The 15,916-nt window shown below is 39.9% G+C and overlaps 2 protein-coding genes across 9 annotated transcripts in view; one reads left to right on the top strand and one right to left on the bottom strand.

The window, feature by feature from the left end:
• The window catches only part of akap9 (A kinase (PRKA) anchor protein 9), a 226,267-nt gene extending 214,835 nt beyond the window's left edge, over nucleotides 1–11,432 (bottom strand). For all 4 annotated transcript variants that reach the window (XM_069914357.1, XM_069914358.1, XM_069914361.1 and 1 more), the window contains exons 1-2: nucleotides 11,326–11,432; nucleotides 4,202–4,447 (exon numbers count right to left, since the gene is read on the bottom strand). In XM_069914357.1, the coding sequence (XP_069770458.1) occupies nucleotides 4,202–4,447; nucleotides 11,326–11,373 (294 nt within the window). In that variant the 5' untranslated portion in view covers nucleotides 11,374–11,432. The remainder of the gene's footprint in view (nucleotides 1–4,201; nucleotides 4,448–11,325) is intronic.
• LOC138751716 (transcription termination factor 1, mitochondrial) overlaps nucleotides 11,390–15,916 on the top strand; it is a 95,452-nt gene continuing 90,925 nt past the window's right edge. For 3 of the 5 annotated variants that reach the window (XM_069914369.1, XM_069914367.1, XM_069914368.1), the window contains exon 1: nucleotides 11,390–11,908. In XM_069914369.1, the coding sequence (XP_069770470.1) occupies nucleotides 11,803–11,908 (106 nt within the window). In that variant the 5' untranslated portion in view covers nucleotides 11,390–11,802. The remainder of the gene's footprint in view (nucleotides 11,909–15,916) is intronic. The other 2 variants (XM_069914371.1, XM_069914373.1) reach the window with 2 other exon arrangements.

Below are 15,916 nucleotides of genomic sequence, written 5' to 3'. Positions count from 1 at the left end.
ATTTGCGAATCCACTCGCAAGCGTCAACTGATTTTGCAGTGACCGCTCTTTTCCCAGAAAATAATTCACTTTTCATATGTCACAAAGGTCACTCTTTTAATTCCCTCCTTATTCTCTCTATTCCATTACCTTCCCTTATTAATTCTTGTCTATACTATCTATATTTTCCTCTAATTACAGATACTTTCACGTATGCACATTGTCTCTATTCACTCTTATACCTCTTTACCTGCATACATATCAATCGTGGTCCTTTTTACCCTCATTACCCGTCTTCATCCCTCAGTCTATTTTTGTCTTTACCCACATACATATCAATCGTGATCATTTTTACTCTCATTACCCGTCTTCATCCCTCAGTCTATTTTTGTCTTTACCCACATACATATCAATCGTGATCATTTTTACTCTCATTACCCGTCTTCATCCCTCAGTCTATTTTTGTCTTTACCCACATACATATCAATCGTGATCATTTTTACTCTCATTACCCGTCTTCATCCCTCAGTCTATTTTTGTAATTGTTCTGCAAATTTTCGTGCTTCTTCTGGATCCGAGAATAGTCTGTTTTGTCCTGGAATAAATATTTTCAATACCGCAGGATGCTTCAGTATAAATTTATACCCTTTCTTCCATAAAATCGCCTTTGCTGTATTGAACTCTTTTCTCTTCTTTAGGAGTTCAAAACTTATATCTGGATAAATGAAGATTTTTTGCCCTTTATACTCCAGTGGTTTGTTGCCCTCTCTTACTTTTTCCATTGTCTTCTCCAGTACCTTTTCTCTTGTAGTATATCTTAGGAATTTTACTACAATAGATCTTGGTTTTTGTTGTGGTTGTGGTTTAGAGGCCAATACTCTATGTGCCCTTTCTATTTCCATTTCTTGCTGTAGTTCTGGACATCCTAGGGTCTTAGGGATCCAATCTTTTATAAACTCCCTCATATTCTTGCCTTCTTCATCTTCCTTAAGGCCCACTATCTTTATGTTATTTCTTCTGTTATAATTTTCCATTATATCTATTTTTTGAGCTAGTAGTTCTTGTGTCTCTTTAGTTTTTTTATTAGATTCCTCCAATTTCTTTTTTAAGTCTTCTACCTCCATTTCTGCTGCTACTGCCCGTTCTTCCATCTTGTCCATCTTTTTCCCCATTTCTGTTAAGGTCATATCTATTTTATTCACTTTCTCTTCTGTGTTGTTTATTCTTCTTCTTAAATCATTGAATTCCTGTGTTTGCCATTCTTTAAATGACTCCATGTATCCTCTAACAAGAGCAAGTATATCCTTTACCTTGCCTTTCCCTTCATCTATTTCACTGTATTCTTCCTCTTCTTCTTCCTCTGGGTTGGCCATCTGTTGTTTCTTTGTTGCCCTTTCCTTCTCTTCTTTCTTGTTTCTATTGTCTTCTGTGGTCTCTTCTTGCTGCAGGTGTTCTGCAGCTGTCGTTGCCGGCTGTGGAGATCGACTCCCCAACTGGTCCCCCCTCCCGTCGGTGTGTTTTTTTTCATGCGCATGCGCGGTTGCGCACTTTTACTCGGCTCTGCGAGCCATTGTTGTAGTTCTTTTTCTACCGACCTGAGGTAGCGGGCTTCTTCGGACAGGTAAGGCCTTCACCTTTTTCCTCCCTTGTCTTCTCTTCCTCTCTTCTTACCGTTGATTTTGATTTTTCTTCTTTTGTCTCCATCTTCTTTCCACCTTTATACTCACTTTTCTTTAACTTTTATTTCTGTGCCTTTGTATTTTCTCTTGTTTTTCCCGACTTTTCTGGAGAGGGCTGGAGTTCTCCGTCCGGCCACTACTCCATCACGTGACTCCTCAAAATCATCAGTTCTTTATTGGTGTTTAGCTGTTATGCTTTCCATCAATTATACACTTTTTAATCTTTCCCTCCATTGTTGAACACTTGGTGGTTTTACATTTCTCCATAATATTGTAATCAAATTTATTGTCATAGTACATACATGACATCACACACAACCCCGAGATTCCTCATTTCCTGCAGGCACGGCAGAATTGGTAGTGCAAAAAAATAAACTGTTCGCAGCATAAAACATCTAAACAAACAAGAACCATAAACAGATAACGAATGTAAACAAACTGTGCAATACAGGGGGAACAAAAGAAAAATCAATAAAGTGCACAAGTAAGAGTCCTTAAATGAGTCTCTGAGTTTATCTGATGGTAGAGGGGTAGCAGTTGTTCCTGAACTTGGTCTTATGTCACATATACCTCTGGCAGCAGCAAGAACTGAGTGTGTGTTGGGTGCTGAGGGTCTTTGAGGATTGCTGCTGCTCTCCAAAGGCAGAGATCCTTGTAGATGTACTCAATAGTGGGGAGGGTTTTGCCTGTGGCGTCCTTGGCTGTGTCCACTTCCTTTTGGAGGGCTATACGCTCAGAGGTATTGGTGCTTTCTTACCAGATTATGATGCAACCAGGTCAGCACACTTTCCACCACACCTCCATATAAATTTGCCAGGATTTCTGATCTCATACCTAACCACCGCAAACTCCAGAGAAAGTACAGGCACTGACATGCTTTGTGCACAATGCATTGGTGTGTTGGGTCCAGGAAAGATGCTCTGACATAGTGACTCTCAAGAACTTAAATCTGCTCACCCTCTCTACCTCTGATCCCAATGATCACTAGATCGTATACCTCTGGGTTTTCTTTCCTAAGGTCAACAATCAGCTCCTTAGTTTTAGTGACATTGATTGCAAGGTTGCTGTTGGTGCACCATTCAGCCAAGTTTTTAATCATCCTGATACATCCCCTTCCTTTATACAACCCACTATCATGATATCGTCGGCAAATTTGTAGATGGTGCTATTGTTGTACTGAGCCATACAGTCATAGGTGTAAAGTGAGTGGAGCAGGGGGCTAAGAACACGGGCCTGTGGTGTTCTAGTACTGATGGAAATTGTGGAGGTGAAGTTCTTACCAATCTTCACTGATTGTGGTCTGGAAGTGAGGAAATCCATGATCCAATTATACAGTTGGGTGTTAACTCCCAAGTCTTGGAATTTGATGATCAGTTTTGACGGGATGAGTCTTAAATGCCAAACTGTAGTCAATAAATAGCACCCTGATGAATGCATCTTTGCTGTCCAAGTGTTCCAGGGCTTCGTGTAGAGCCACTGAGATTGCATCTGCCGTAGAGCTATTTCTATGATAGGTCACTGCTCAGAGAGAAGCTGATATGCTTCAACACCAGCCTTTCGAAACACTTCATTGCTGTGGATGCAAGTGCTACTGGTTGATAGTCATTAAGGCAGGTTACTACACTCTTCTTGGGCACCGGTAATGATATGATGCCTGTTTGAAACAGGTGGGTACCACACCTTGCTGGAGTAAGATTTTGAAGATATCCGTGAATACCTTGGTAAGTTGGTCAGCATAGATCTTCAGTACTCAGCCAGATATTCCATCTGATGTTTTCCTCAGATATGTCATCCTCAGATATGGACAGGATGGGATCATAAGGGGACATGGAGGTGCGGAGGGGTGGTTCCTCGCTGTTAGTGGCCAGCACTGAGGTGGCACATATTTGCAATCCATATCAAATTTACTGACAATATAAACCTAGGTGTATAATTAAGCATCCTTGTAATCAAAGAGTCTGTACAGGAATAGAAATAGATTTAGAGAGTGGGCAAGAGCAAGATAAATGTATCTTAATGTGAAGGATATGAAATGGTCATTTTTTTTTGCCAGGAGAAACAGATGAACAGTAACTTGGCGATACCATTATTGAAATTCTTACTTATGTGAAAAATGTGAGGGGTTGACAATCATTGAAAAAAAAAAAACTGGTGTTCACACATTCATATCACAACCTTAATATGAATAGGATGAAAATATCAGAAAAGCAAATGGTATAATTTATCTCTACTACAAAGGGACTGAAAAATCAAGGTGAAGAAGCTGCTGTCTGCAAAGTCCAGAGCATGAAATTGTTAAATGGCACAAATGGTAAATGATATATCCAGTTTTAAGTGTGTTATAATCTCAGCAGTGAATTTACAGACAAATTATTCCTATAGGACTACAGAACAGATTACCTCTCTCAAATGTCACAATAGAGAAGCAGTGGGAAAGTTAATGTCAACTAATGCCAATGAGAGAACGGGATATCAATGGTATCCAGCTGTACATCAATAAAACATTTACTTGATGGAATGAAGACAAAATGCATAGCTCTCACCTCAATGGTATATGTCTGATCCTGTTTGATCACATCTCCACTGTGTAAAGTTCTTTTAATTATGAAATTTGCACCATCACCTGCTGCTCCTCTCTCTGCACAAGCATTACCATCTTGCAAATGATGCTGAGATGTTGCACGTTGCAGTTGTTCCTCCCCTTTAACTGGTACTTTCTTTTTCTTCTTCTGTTTTTTTACTGGATTCCGAGCATCGGTTTGAGCTTTCCGTTGTCGGAATTGGGCAAGCTGCATAATAAAAAGTTTTATATCAATAGAATCTATATGGTAATCATGACTATACAGTTACAGATGAACTGCAACATTTTTGCTAAATCCTCATTAGGCAAATACATTTCTATACAAACAAAAGGAGCAATTTGATTTTTGGATTGTGTGAAGAACCTGTTTCACAAATCCTTAATTTTTCAACAGTTTAAGAAAGTTGGAACTGCAAAGCTGAACAATATTTGTTATTTTGACAAAATAAATCAATATTCACCTATTCCCCCCCCCCCCCCTCATTGTTGTTTCTATAAATGCAAAAAATGGCATTACAAAGATAAGGCATAAATGTCAAATCAGGCATCTGGGAGGTACTCAGCAAATTGGATTCCATCACAAAACTGTAACCTCATGGCTAGGCATATCAATCATTCCATCAGAAACAAAGTGAGAACAAATTAGGTTCTGTTCAAAATTAGCTGACCATTCTGTCAGTTATTTGTGTAGATAATCAGAGGAAGTTGAGGTAACAACATTGATATTACATTGTGGCAGAATAGGAATTTGAATGTTATCAAAATCACTGCAAAATCTCAATAGATAGCCAAAACATACCTTCGCTTAGCACAAAATTTTAATCAAAGAGTTTATAAAGAACTGCTTGTTCCATGGTGCAAAAGTTTCTAGGATTATACAGCACGAGAAGAAAACAAGAAAAAAGTACTCCTTCAATTTGATTTAAATTGTTACTGTATTTGTCCTTTCCTAAGCTAGTCAGGATTCCAAAAGTGCAAAACGAAAAATATGATCTCACACTTGGCATTATTTATCCATTATTTTGTTCCCTTTCTGCTCAACAACTTCTTGTTGAATTGCTTATGCATTCACCCTACAAGTGACAAAAAAAACTCAAGAAAACTCTGATCCTGCATCTCCATACTCCATACCCTTGATACCCACAAATCTAAAGCTCTCTGTTTCAACTGAACACAGAGCTTCCATGGATATCCAGGATAAAGAATTCACAAGATTCACCAAACTTTCAATGAAGAAAAATTCTCATTCCATCTTAAATGCTCAATCCTTATTCATTCGTTTATCATCTGTCTGTACATGTACAACCAGGTGAAACAGTGTTTTTCTGGACCACAGTGCACACATAATAATCACATACAGTACAACTCGATTATCCAAAAATTGGAATCTCCAAAATCTTCATTTATCTCAAATTTTTTTGGAGCCAAACTAACCTCACAGGTTGAAAAAAAATTCACTCGGTATGAAATTAGAAATTGTCTTTGTTTCAGGTAACTCCCTCCTCTCTCTCTCTCTTTCCATTTCTTCTTTACCTTCACCTATTTACTATTCTCTTCAACTCTTTCTCGCAAACTGCATGCCCGTCTCTCAGGCGCGAGCAGTCAGAAGAATCCCTCATCCCGGCATCATCAAGGACAGTGGCCTCCCGGGCAGGAACAGGACCTCGGGCTCAGTGGTATCCCCCTCCCTCCCGGGAACACCAGAGCTCCCAATGCCAACTCAAACCCTTCCCTCAGCCTACTACCACACACCGGACTCCCCAGTGACCACGTGCAGTAGGCCTAGGGGAGGATTCAGAGTCGGGACTCGGGCGTCAGAGTCAGGAGCTCTGGTGACCTGGGAGAGAGGAGCCTACTGACTCACAACTGAGTGTTCCACCAGTCTGGAAAGCCTTTCCCGGGGATCAGTGGCAGTGATGGAGATGTGTAAGGGATTGGCAGCAGTGGTTGTGAGGTCTCATTGCGGCCAACATTTTTTTGTGAGAATTAAACATTATCTTAAAGCCTTCCCTTGCTGTTGTTGTTGCTTAAACATTGATACAAGTAATTTGGGAGGCTTTTTTTAAAAAATGACCAGTTCTCCGAAAAAAGTTTATTCAACATAAGGTCCAGTCCCAATCATTTTGGATAATCAGAGTGGCACTGTATATACATAAAAATATAAAATATGTATAAAGATTTCAGAATAAGTTACTAGTTTCATATACCAGAAACACAGGGCAGCATTGTTCATCAATTGTCCAGCCTGGCAGCCTTGATTTGATGCTCCTCTACCTCCTTCCTGATCCTAGTAGGTCAAAAATCTTGTTTGATGGGTGGGAGGAACCCTCAATAATTCTTTGAGCCCTATTTATGCAACATTTCCAGTGAATGTCATCAACAGAGGAAAGGGAGACCCCAGTGTTCTTCTCTGCATTTTAATTATCCTTTGTATTGACCTCCAGTCCAATACCTTGCAGCTATCATAAAATTCATTGATGCAGCCAGACAGGATACCCTCAAATATGCTACTGTAAAATGTTAACAAGATGGGGGCAGTAGCCTCATCTTCCATAATTTCGTATAAAGGTTGAGGCTCTGCTGCATCTTCCTGACTACTGAGGTATTGTGCTTCCAGGATAGATCATCCATTACATACACACCAAGGAACTTTGTGCTCTCCACAATGGAGCCATTGACATGTCATGAGACTGGTTAACCTTCATCCTCCTGAAGTCCACAATCATCTCCTTTGTCTTGTCCACATTGAGACTCAGGTTGTTGTTCTCACACCATTTGACAAGCTTTCAAACCTCCTCTATGCAAGCTGACTCAAGGTTGCCGATGAGGCCAATTATCATTGTATCCTCCATAAACTCAATGATTCAGCTTGAACTGAATATAGAAATGCAGATTCTCAAATTGTTCTCCTGATCCAAGATTTCTCTCTATGAGGAAACACCCTCAGTATTTATCTGCAATTACTCCTCCACTCATTCTTCTAAACACCTGAAAATAGAGTCCAAAGAAACTTGACCCATCCTCATATACAAATCTGCCATTCTTGAAATAAGTCCTGTTGAATCTTCAATCCTTCAATGGTGGCTGCATTAAAATTCTGATAATCCATCATATTCAGGAATAGTAAGGTCCCAAACAGTTAGATTATCTAAATTATCAAACGTTTTTCCTAGTAATACCCCAAAATCACTTGCACAACACTGTAATGAATTTTCCAGTGAATCCACCAAGTTTCTGGGAGCACAGGAACCAAGTCAGATGCCAAATCACTGTGATTTCCAAATAGTTAGATAAAGAGGTGGCTAATAATCTGCATTTAATGTTTAATAACATTATCATGACAGAAGCTCCTGTCACACTGGCACCTTTTCCTAGTAATTAATGGCCAATACATTAAGGGTCCAGTGTAAATGCTCCTTAATTGCCGTGAAGGTATTAAATCTCGCCGGGATGGACTACCTAGGTAGGTTGTATCATCCCTGAGGTAGTCTGACTCCTGTGTGCCAATTAGCACAGCCTGAAAGGGACATGGACAAACCATGTTGATGATGTTGTTGCCTGAGTGCAGGTACGTGAGGGAAACAAAAGGTTAAAAAGGTATAAACTTTGTATTCGATTTACTAAATCCTGATCAATGTTGCAAGTTTTGTATTTAAACCAAATTAATCACGCCTAATTATAACATAATTAAGCATTATGTACAGCACAGTATGATCCCTTCAGCCCCAGTTGTTGTGCCAACCAATATGAACATTTATAAATTTATAAAAGACCATGGGATAAAACATGTGGTATAAAACACATAGCCTCATAATTTATAAAGACTGTGAGAAAGTCTGGGATGAAATACACGCGTCAATGATGTCAACCTGCTCTCTCAGAATTCCGTGCGGCAGAGAAAGGGCTGTACACACGCAGCACTCAGAGGTCTTTTTCTGCCACACAAATTATGGCAGGGCAGATCTGCCATCACTCAATGCATGCATTTCATACCCAACTTTCCCATGGTCTTTATAAACTGTGTGGCTATGTGTTTTATACTACTTTCCCCACAGACTTTTATAAAGGTTTATATAGGACGGCATAACAACAGGGGCTGAGGGATCATATTATGCTGTACATAATGCTCAATTATGTTATAACTAGGCATGATTAATTTTGTTAAATACAAGGTTATAATTAGTGGATGCATCACTCAGACATCACTGGTGGAGGATAGGCATCGCTCTCCCAGGGGATGCCTGGTGGTGAGTGTGAAAGGACACAGAGAACTGGTTAACAGTGGTCCAGTGTGAACACAAAAACAGCTTTTTTAACCTGTTCATTGAATGGCCAATTTACAAGTTAGCCAGTGTTTAAGGGCTAGATTGTCTGCCCATCAACATCTTGGGTAAGAGTCGCTTTGATGATCATTGTGGCCACAAAAGCAGATCAGAGATTGGATATCGTGTGGTGAATGACTCACCGCAAAACTCCAAAGCCATTTACAAATCAGATCAGGAGCCTGAAGGAATGCTCCCCATTTGTCTAGACAATAAACTCAACAGTATCCAAAAAAAAAAGCAGCCTTGTAGCGATCCAATCCAGTCCAGCCCTGTACACAAGGAGCCGAATTGCCATAGCACACAGCCTACACACAACGGCACAGAGACCACCTTCTCACCGAGGAGAAGTGCCAGGGTTAAAGAGTGGGCTGCGGGGAGCGAGCGCCGCTCCTGAGACTGTGAGCTGACATCAATCCAGTCACTCATCGCAGCGGGTTTTCCAGTATTGCTGTTTGAATAAACAGTTACTGGCTCACTCAGCTCAGTGCAGACGTGTTCCTTTCTCTTCGCTGCGCCACCATACAGTAGGCGCTACAGCCTATTTGATTATCACCCTATCAGCCATCCTGAAAATTCAGTCCCCTCACCACATTGTGTATCAACTGCAGTGGGTACCGTGGACAAAAATGTATAGCAAATTACTTGCTCACCCTCCTCCAGCAATATCTCAAAAACTCATCCACAGGACAAGGAAGACAAGAGATTGGGAGTGTCTCTAAGGAGTTTGCACATTCTCCCAGTGCCTACATGGGTTTCCCCCAGGAGCTCAGGTTTGCACACACCATTCCAAACAGACCAGGGGTATTAGGTATAAATTGGGCAGCACAAACTCATGGGCTGAAATGGTCTGTTACCATGCCGAATGTCTAAATTTAAATCTAACTGAACTTGAAAATATTTCTCATCACATGGTTCCAATCCTGTAGCTCCCTCCAGAACAGCTGTGTTAAAATACCTCATTTTTAATTTAGAGATGCAGCAGGGAAAAAGGCTTTTCCAGCCCACAGGACTGTGCCAACCAAACAACCAATTAACAACAAAGCCTGCATGTGTTTGAAGGGTAGGAGAAAACTGGAGCATGCGGAGAAAACCTAAGAGGTCACAGGGAGTGCAAAATGCTTGCAGACAGTGCCGGATTCAAAGCTGGGTCACTGGCAGTGTAATAGCATTGCACCAACCCGCTAATCATACTGCCCTTCAAAAGATCCTCTCATGATAGACGACAACAGTTTGAACAAAGTGGTGCACAACCACTTTTTTAAGGACAATTAAGAATAGCCTTATCAGTGATGGTCAGATCGAGAATGATGAAAAATTTGAATTTCTCAGGGCAACTACCCAGCCATTTTATCAATTACCTGTCTGCAAAATGCATCCAGGAACTGCCCTACATCAATCTTCACCAAAGTACAGCAGCTCCCATAAAAACAAGCGCATCACCTTGTCAACAAGTAATAAGCAACCAATGGAAGGCAGCCATATCTCAAAAAGTAATAAAACTGGAGAACATCCCTTTAATTCTATGATTTAAAAAAAAAATTATTTAACATACACCCACTATAGTTTTCAGGTCACCTTTCTACTACAGACAATATCACTTTTCAAAAATGAAGTGTTTGCAGCATTTTTTGCTTTCATAAAAATAGTTGGATTTTACAAATAATTCAGACTTTTGAAGTTAAATGAACAACAAGTGGATGTAATAAAATACAAATGTAAGTTCTCACAAAGATGGCATTGTCGTAAATCAAATTCTGACAGGCTTAATGGACAATTAGATGTGCTATGCACAAAACAGTATTAAAGTGTGATTATTTCAGAGAGATTTGAATACCACAGGGCATCTCTTTAAGGTGAGTGGAGGAAAGTTTAGGGGAGATGTCAGAGTTGTTTTTTTTAAAAAAGATTTTTTTTATATACACACACACACACACACACAGAGTGATGGGTGCCTGCATTGCTAGGGTTGATACAATAGGGATAGTCAAAAGACATGGATGTAAGAAAAATAGAGGTGTGAGGTAGGGATTGTTGTGGAGTAGGTCTTCATACATCAACACACCTTGGGCTGAAAGACCTTTAATGTGCTAGGTTCTATCATTTTAGAAAATGCTAATAATTAATCAGCTTTCTAAACATTATTTTGGTGGGTCTACGATATTAATCAATGATATGAAACGCTAACTCTATAAGGATTTCATACTTCAGCAGTTTTAGGACTCTGCAACCTTGTTACACCGAAGTAGCTTTGTCTGCAGTCCTCTCAAGATCTTCCATGCAGTTCTTCCAGGCGTTAAAAGGCATGCACGAAATTAGATTCGCATTAATAACTGTAACTCGCAGTGCAATCAGATAACAACCGTTTTTTTTTAAAATGTGCAATTAAACAAATGCCCTGATTGTTACTATATATTATTGTTGAATGAACAGTCAGTTCCATTTCGCCTCTTGCCAAATACCCTTTTATCCATTGTTTAACGCGCTGACTTTAGCCACAGCACAGAACAAAGGCCTAAATCACGATCTGCAACCTCTTGTCATTACATTTAAACAAAACAACCCCGCAGCCACACAAGAGGCCCTTAAGCCGCCTGCAAGTTGGGGAAGCCTGCAGAGCCGATGAGCTCGGGGACAGTGGAGCACGTCCCTGGGCAGAACCTGGGAGCCGGCCCGCTGGCCAGGCGATTCCAGAAGGGCAGCAACAAGCGGCCGCCGGACTGCCTGCAGCTTCTCACCGCTATCCCCCTCCCTGTGTTCTTACCTTGGCTTTGCCCGCTTCCAGCTTCTTCTGCCGCTCCTCGTCTTCCATGGCTGCCGACAGAGAAGCGGAGCTCAATCAGTGACACGTTCGCAACACCCGCCCGCACTGCGCATGTCAGGCATCCCGTAACCTCCACAAACACCTCGCGGGGCCAGGAGACGCTGGAATGTGGAGCAAAAACAACCTGCGGATGGAGCTTGGGGCCCGAGGAACACCAGGAGGAAACGTGCTCCCCCAGAAGGAAAGGGGTAGAAGGCGAAGTTAAGGTGGCATGCGGAATATTTGATGTGATTAAAGAAGAGGTGATGGGATAGTTGATGGTTAGACCCCAGCTGGTCACCGGAATGCAGAGGGGTGCAAAAGTGGTGTCCCCTGGGATTGAGCCTTTCAGCGAATGAGAGGAACTGATTTATTTTTTAATATCTGGAATGGAGGTGGGTGAGGGGGTGTGGTGACCTGATTGAGTTTGCTGAGAAGATGTTCCGCTTGTGGGGTCTGTTAACCGGAGGGATGAAACACGAAAGACTGCAGTCTCCAGCGAAATGCTGGAGAAACTCAGCAGGTCTTGCAGCGTCCGGAGGAGGTAAGTGTTTATGACCGACGTTTCGAACCTGAGCCCTGCATCAAGGGACGAGTAAAAAGCAGGGAGACTGGAGAAAGGGTATAATGGGAGGGGGAGGTATACAGACCAATAGACAAAAGGTCTTAATTGGAAATAAGAGACTGGAGGAAAGGTTGACCTGCCCCCCCCCCCCCCCCCTTCCCAAGACATATTATGTCCTTTTTAATCCTTTCTAGAACAATCACAGCTTGGATAGATTTGAGGTTGTTCCACTGAATAAAAATGATAACCTTGTGCATATCCTATGCAAATATTTGTGGCTAAAGAGGTTTGCGAGATCCAGCACAACAGCATATCTCAGAGAGGTGGAGGCAGTGAAGTGTAGATGGAGCGATAAATGGGAGTGGCAATCTTTAGGAAGCTTTTCAAAGTTCACAATGATGAAGTGGTTCTCTGAAAGACAAATCCAGAGGACAGAGAAGGGATAGCTGAATGAATTCTCTTTCTCGGTGGAAGAAGATCGACAAAGAGCAATATTCGATGTGATTAAATTCAAAGTTCAGAATGATGAAGTGGTTCCCTGAAAGACAAATCCAGAGGACATAGAAGGGATAGCTGAATGAATTCTCTTTCACGGTGGAAGAAGATCGACAAAGAGCAATATTCGATGTGATTAAATTCAAAGTTCAGAATGATGAAGTGGTTCCCTGAAAGACAAATCCAGAGGACATAGAAGGGATAGCTGAATGAATTCTCTTTCACGGTGGAAGAAGATCGACAAAGAGCAATATTCGATGTGATTAAATTCAAAGTTCAGAATGATGAAGTGGTTCCCTGAAAGACAAATCCAGAGGACATAGAAGGGATAGCTGAATGAATTCTCTTTCACGGTGGAAGAAGATTGACAAAGAGCAATATTCGATGTGATTAAATTCAAAGTTCAGAATGATGAAGTGGTTCTCTGAAAGACAAATCCAGAGGACAGAGAAGGGATAGCTGAATGAATTCTCTTTCACGGTGGAAGAAGATCGACAAAGAGCAATTACTTGCCCAGAGTCAGAAGAACAAAATATACCATGAGCAGAACATTGTATCTTTAGCAGAATAAGTTCACCATCTGACTACATAAACAACGAGACGAAATAGCATTTCTCCAGACCATGGTGCACACGCAATGCATTTTTCATACAGTATATAATCTCATGTATACATAAAAAATATATTTTAAAAAAACCTGCATGTATATTTTGGATTTCATTAATAAGAAACCCAAGTTTACAGGACACTTCATCAATCTCACAGCCTGTGGCAAGAAGCTATTTCCCAGCCTGGCAGTCCTGATGCTCCTGTAACTCCTACCTGATAGTAGTCAGTCAAATATATTGTATTTCTATTTTATACTACTATGGATTTTTCTCTATGTTGCAACCTTTTCAGAGAAGCAAATTTAAGTCTATCTTCCAGTTGTAGTTAATTTCAAAAGAAAATGTTTACCCAAATAATAATGAGAAATGTAATTAGAGATGCACTATAGATTATTAGTTTGAATTTTCTAGTATATCCACATCGCTAATAATGGTTTCAAGAGGAAATATAGTCCTGGAAAGTGAAATAACAGGGATTATTGCACAATCAAGGAAGGAATTTGTACTCTTTGAAGCACGTAAGATTTTGGGGAGGCTTGATAAAGTTGAAGCTGCAATGATACTTTACCAGGAGGAAAGATGCATTTAGATTAATTAACTAATTTGTGAATACCAAACATTGCCTGAGATAGTTTGATCAAAATGTTAAGTATTGCCATTTGAGTCTCTCAAACTTAGTTTTAATAATTCACCCCAGACCAATTGTATGCTACATTGATTTACAGTAGACAAAAACTGAGTTTTAAGTCCACTGCTTATAAAGCATAGAATATGTTATGACAGTTCAATACCAATGATTTAGAATTATCGAAGGAAACTTGATGGCTGAGATACTTTTTTTAAAGCCATTTATATTTAATTTTTAAATTTAAGAAAAATAGCTCATGCCATTTTGAAATTGATGTTATCTTATTGTTAAATATGTTGTCTTGACACTTTCCCCACCTTGGAAATTGCAACCTTCAGCAATGCCTTTCTTACTTAGAATCCACTACTTGTTACTTTCATTCTTTTTATCTTCCATAATCTTGAAATCATCCAGAATCTCATTGCATACTTTAGGAATGGGTGAGCAAGGGACCATCCATTGTCTTTATTGGTGGGATGGCAGATGGCAGGGTTAGTATCTTCAAGTTCGTGGGAGTCCACATATTGGAGCCAACACATTGACGCATCTATATTAGCAGATACACCTACTTTCTAAGAAGTCTGAGGAGATTTTGGCATGTCATCAATTTCTCTGCTAAATTTCTATAGGAGGGCTGCAGAAAGTATACTGATTCATGGCATCATGGCCTGGTTTGGGAACTTGAGTGCCCAGGAGCACAGAAGGCTGCAGAAAGTGACAAACCCAGCTAAATCCAGTGATGTCATCTCTGTGAGGCACTGTCACAAGAAGGCAGTCGACATTATAAAGGTTACCAGGACATTATCCCCATCACCTTGGTCATGATGTCTTCTCACTGCTACTTCAGGCAGAAGGCACAGAAGCCTGAAGTCCAGCATCTTATTTTTCAAGGCTCTTGAACCTGACTAAATTATCTTAACCATTAAATACTCCAGAATCACCAGAGGATCTTTCTGCACCATTGAAATATTGCATTTTGGCATAAACTGGAACTGTGAATATTTATTTATCTATTCTTTCACAATTATTATCCTTTTCTGTCTCATGATACATTATTTGATTTGTCTTGATGAGAGGTTCTGACCTTAAACATTGAGAATTTTTCTCCCACTGATGCTGCTTGACCCATTGAACTTCTCCAGTAAATTACTTTTATTTTTGCACATTTTTTTTAAGCATTTCCACTCTATTGATGTTGGCAGCAAGTAAGAATTTTGGAACACCTATGCATTGTACATTAAATATCCTATCATAACTCTGCTACCTGTAGCCCAACTTAATGCACACCAATTGAACCAATCTTCAAACCATCAAACCTCGAGCTTGACATTTCCATCTTTGATTTCAAATCTAGATCTCATGGTTTCACATCTGTAAAAAACATATCTTCCAAGATAGTTGAGATTCTTCAAGTGATTTTTAAAAAAAAAATTCTTTCACCAGCGACGGCCATGATTGCAGCAGCTAAGATTCTTAAATTGTTTCTCCAAACCTTTCCATCACTCCATGTCTGTTCATTCTAAATTGTTCTTGATAAACAGTAATGAACTGCTGTTTCCTTTGGTTTTTATATGTGATGAGCCAAAGGTTTCTTTAAAAGAAAGGCACTCCTACAGTGAGCCTTTGGAACTTTAATCCATTAAAGACACTGATACAAAGTATAACTGTAGATGTACAGAAAGAATTTCATTTGTATCCATTTCTAAACCTTTCATCTGTTCGTAATATCAGTATGAAAAATTGTTTGGAATCTAGAGAACTGATCATTGAGCCTTGGTGTCCTTTAACCAATGGCAATGACGTGACAATAAATGTTTTAAGTTCTGCTCATAAAATTTTCTGTTAATTAACAGATATTTTTCAGATAAACTGTTACATGAATAATATGGATTAGAAGAAATAAGTATTAGAAAAACATCAGTGATAATGAAAGTGCAATGTTACACTATATGAAGATACTTTCACGGTTCTAATGAGCCTTTGAAAACATTTTTAAAAAAATACATTACCAGTGTCCATGGCTTGCTTCTGTTTCCTGGAACATGGTGTTGTGCATCTAATTGTCTGACTAATTTTTAACTCCACACACCGCCTCTTTGACATTGTTGTACCTCTATTATTCGTGGTTTATAGATGTCTGTTTCTAGCGTGCTAGCTTAAAATGCCTGTGGAAGGAGAGCCTCAGTGTTTCAGATTTCAGTGTTTGATGAATTATTCAGATTCGAAGAGTAGCATACCCAAAATTGTAATTTAAGT

The sequence above is a fragment of the Narcine bancroftii genome, chromosome 1 (assembly GCF_036971445.1).
Source record: "Narcine bancroftii isolate sNarBan1 chromosome 1, sNarBan1.hap1, whole genome shotgun sequence".
NCBI lineage: Eukaryota > Metazoa > Chordata > Chondrichthyes > Torpediniformes > Narcinidae > Narcine > Narcine bancroftii.
Note: the sequence above shows the minus strand (reverse complement) of the source record. Positions and strands in the feature narration are given on the sequence as shown.